The sequence below is a fragment of the Lathyrus oleraceus genome, chromosome 1, assembly GCF_024323335.1.
Source record: "Lathyrus oleraceus cultivar Zhongwan6 chromosome 1, CAAS_Psat_ZW6_1.0, whole genome shotgun sequence".
In the NCBI taxonomy this organism is placed as follows: Eukaryota; Viridiplantae; Streptophyta; class Magnoliopsida; order Fabales; family Fabaceae; genus Lathyrus; species Lathyrus oleraceus.
In genome coordinates this window covers 41,788,469-41,792,782 of record NC_066579.1, presented here as the reverse complement: position 1 = coordinate 41,792,782, position 4,314 = coordinate 41,788,469, and the positions used below count along the sequence as shown (strand labels likewise).

Below are 4,314 nucleotides of genomic sequence, written 5' to 3'. Positions count from 1 at the left end.
AGAGCTCAAGAAAAGAACTAGTAGTAGTATTGTCGTTGTGTGAAGCATAGTACATAGCTACTTCCCTCTGTGCATGTCAAGCAATGTGGATGGTGAATTTGATCAAGAAATTACAGGAAATAATCATGGAGCAATTACCATAAAGATCGACAACATGCCTATTATCAATTTAGAAAAGAATCTGATAACACATAGAGATATCCAGGATTCATCGATCTGTTGTTGCGATCCACATCATTTGATGAGATTGTGTGCATTGATATAAGACTACTTATTGACGCCATAGATAAAGGTTATCTTTGATAAATCTCTTCAGAGAATTGAAGCGAGAAACACGATTCCATAACCGTTCAAGAAGTTGGTTGTTGTGAAAGATAACCACGTGGATGGAGTGAGATCCACCATGGATCAAACTACCAAGCTAATACCATATTAGAATAGAAAGAATGATAATATAAAATTTGATTTACAGTTACGTTAACTGTTTTTCATTAGTTCCAAAACGGTTTCAAAAGTGCACATTGATTTACTGCCAAAACTATATAGTACAACTATATTAACTGATTTACAATTTGATTTACTGCCTCCTCCTGACCATTCTCAATCAGTGAATATCTAACTTTATAAACTAGTTATTCAGTTTATAAAATAAAGTGCAGATAATCATCTTATAGGCTAAGGTAGAAACCATACCTAACCTCACACCATACACCCAATTAAGGAACGAATCTTAAGATCCCTTTCAAAAAAAAAAAGAGAAATACAACTTTTTTTCCTACTTTCTCCGGTGAAAAGAATTTAAAAAAATAAAATAAAAAATAATTTATTTACTTCCGTGTTAAGTCACTGAAAGAAAAGGACTTGTTTTATAACATATTCTAGAATCTTCTTAAAATTCAAATCATAACAACCAAAACTCACAAAAATACTCTTCTGAGTCACAAAAATGGCGCAAAAAAACGGTTCAAATCGTAACCACCTAGTAGCAACATTCTTCATTATCTTGTTCACTGTAATCTCGAGTTCCTCTGCTTGGGTTGGTGTAAACTGGGGAACCATGACAACACACCAGCTTCCACCAACCAAAGTTGTGAAGATGCTTATGCAAAACGGGTTCCGAAAATTGAAGCTGTTTGATGCTGATGATACCATTATGGCAGCTCTTATGGGTTCCAATATCGAAGTTATGGTGGCGATTCCGAATGTTATGTTGGATAGGATTAGTAACAATCCTAAAGCTGCTGATGCTTGGGTTTATCAGAATGTTACCGTTTACTTGTTCCCCGGTGGTGTCAATATCAAGTTCGGTACTCTTTCTACTTTGCAATTTCTATTTTGATATTTAGGATATATTTGATTATGCGGGGAAAAAAATTGATTTTGAATTAATTGATCGTGTAAAATTGATTTCAGTTAAAAATAAATTGAGTGTAAAGTGGTTTATATTTAGATAAATTTATGAAAAAGTAATTTGAACATTCAATTTCAATGTAAAAATCACTTTTAAACTTAGAAGTTATAAATTTTAGCTTTAAACAAAATTAATTCTAAAGATAGAATCAATTCTACTTTAGAAAAATCAAACACCTAAAAATCACTCCAAAATCAATTTTATACCACTAGAATTGCTTTTGCCTCTTCGAAAAGTCAAACCAAACGTCCACTTATTGTATTAGCGGAGGTTTGATTATGCTGTTTGACTGAATTGATTTTATAGAATTGATTTTGTGGGTGTTGAATGTAAAGTTATTTATGTTTAGATTCATTTTTGAAGAAGTGACTTATTGATAAATTTTAGTGTAAAAATAAGTTACAAATCTTAATTTCAAGTATAATCAATTCTACTTAAGAACAACCAAACATTTCAAAACTAATTATACTCATCCAGAATCAATTTTGAGTGTTTCAAACGTGAAATCATGCATATACTTAATCAGTTGATTTGTTGTCAGGATATCCATCCTAGCGGTGATTTTATGATTTAGGGTTTAGGATTTGATTATATGTCGAGATGTGTAATTATAAAGTTATAGCCTTGATTTGTTGAATGTTTAAGGGCAAACTTTGACTGTAGTGTTCCTCACTCTGCATGTCTATCATTGCAGGTATGTTGCTGTGGGTAATGAGCCATTCCTTAAAGCATACAAAGGTGCATATCTAAATAAAACCCTTCCAGCTCTCGAGAATATACAGACTTCACTCAACAATGCAGGATTGGGATCAAAGGTAAAAGTCACTGTTCCATTCAATGCTGACATTTACTATTCACCAGACACAAATCCAGTGCCCTCAGCAGGTGATTTTAGGCCTGAAATGAGAGACATTACAATTGAAATAATCCAATTCCTCTATTCAAACAATTCAACTTTCACAGTTAATATCTACCCTTTCCTTAGCCTTTATGGAAGTGATAGTTTCCCATTTGATTTTGCATTTTTTGATGGAGAAAACAAATCTCTTAGAGATGGAAAAGCAGTTTATAACAATGTGTTTGATGCAAATCTTGATACCCTTATGTGGGCTCTAGAAAAATCAGGTTATCCTGACTTGCATGTTACGGTTGGGGAAGTTGGGTGGCCAACTGATGGTGATAAGAATGCTAATGCCACAAATGCGAAAAGGTTCAACCAAGGTTTCATTCAACATGCTCTTAGTGGAAACGGTACACCTAAAAGAAAAGGTATGATAGACTTTTATCTATTCAGTCTCATTGATGAGAATGCGAAAAGTATTGCTCCTGGTAACTTTGAGAGACATTGGGGGATTTTTGAGTTTGATGGAAAACCAAAGTATGAATTAGACATAAGAGGTAAACATAAGGAAAAGGGTCTTGTTGCTGTTGAAGGTGTTAAGTACCTTCAAAAGAGGTGGTGTGTTTTGGATCCAGAAGCTTCTGATTTGGATGATTTGGCTAAAAGTATTGACTATGCTTGTAGCCAATCTGATTGTACAGCACTTGGCTATGGCTCTAGTTGTAATGATCTAAGTCTTCAAGGGAATGCTTCTTATGCTTTCAATATGTATTATCAAGTTAATAATCAGATGGATTGGGACTGTGATTTCACTGGTTTGGCTATGGTTACGCGCGAGGATCCTTCAGAGAATGGCTGCCAATTCCCTTTGATGGTCGCTAGCAGTTCGCGGGCAGGGCTTTCGCAGATGCTGATGAGAGCAATGGAGATATGTCTTTTTGCTATGATTTTCCTATAGCTAACAGATTTAGGAAGCTATAGAATACTGAGAAGTTTATTGTGACAGATTCACTTTTTCTGTTAGGAATCCTGTGGTAACAACTAAATAGTTTTGGACATTTTTCTGTTACTTTTTTCTGTATATGTCAATTCATATGGGTAAGGATTGAAGCATCAGCTTACCAACTGCTGCATTTAATGTAACAGTTAGCTTCTATGATCAAATATACTATACTCACAGCCATCAAATTGTAGTGATCGAAAATTAGCTGTGCCTCTGTCTGTTATTCTAATCGATTAAAGCATTTGGCCAAATCTATTGTAGTAGTCTTTAAAACTCAATTCTAGCATCTGGTAAAACTTAGTAATTGATTATACGCTACTCCAATGATTTTAAATTCCAAAACGAAAAATGAACATCACAAACACAACACTCTATATTGATATAAAAACAACTAATAAGCTTTTAATGAATTTATGGCAATGACTATGTTTATCCTACCTATGTTAGCTATTTGTTTGTATTTTGTTTGGAGTTCCACATTGTTTAGGTTTTTGGATTGTTGAATAAATAAATGTGTGACAGCATTCTCACTGTTTGAGCTAATTTTTTGGGATGAGATTAGAGGCTAAATTAGATAAAAACATATTCGATCCTAGTCTCACCTTGATGTTTTCATTGCTCTAAGAAAACTATATACCGACTTTGATGTTTCCATAGCTCTAATTTTGCATTTTGTTCAAACTTTGATGTTTCCATAGCTCTAATTTAGCTCTAATTTTGCATTTTGTTCAAACTTGTCATCTTCTTTTGATGCTTTTACCTCTCATTTATGTAGTATTGAGATTCTGAAGAATGTATAGAAAGCTCTAAAAGTTTCAAAGTGGAAGGTGTAAGTGTGTGTTTACATAAAAATACAACTCTGATGGATCTATCGAAAGGTACAAAGTTCAATTGGTTGCCAAATAATTTACTCAAACTGATGGCATAGATTAGTCAGAGACTTTTACTCTTGTTGCAAAACTCAACACAGTCAGAATTCTCTTATGTATTACTACTAATTTGGATTGGGCCCTCCATCAATTAGATATAAAAAAAAATCTTTCTGAATGGTGATTTAGA

The 4,314-nt window shown here is 33.6% G+C and overlaps 1 protein-coding gene across 1 annotated transcript; it reads left to right on the top strand.

Moving 5' to 3' along the window:
- Window positions 1-896: 896 nt before the first annotated feature.
- On the top strand, window positions 897-3,467 carry LOC127093729 (glucan endo-1,3-beta-glucosidase 8). The gene is made up of 2 exons (XM_051032654.1): window positions 897-1,302; window positions 2,106-3,467. The coding sequence occupies exons 1-2, from the start codon at window positions 947-949 to the stop codon at window positions 3,208-3,210; spliced, it is 1,461 nt and encodes a 486-aa protein (XP_050888611.1). The 5' UTR covers window positions 897-946; the 3' UTR covers window positions 3,211-3,467.
- The last annotated feature ends 847 nt before the right edge of the window (window positions 3,468-4,314 follow it).

What these genes read in the sequence shown, in the direction of transcription:
- LOC127093729 (XM_051032654.1), top strand. Translation starts at nt 947, where the DNA reads ATGGCGCAAAAAAACGGTTCAAATCGTAACCACCTAGTAGCAACATTC. An exon ending in CCCGGTGGTGTCAATATCAA is followed by an intron (nt 1,303 to 2,105) that starts GTTCGGTACTCT and finishes CTATCATTGCAG; the next exon opens with GTATGTTGCTGTGGGTAATG.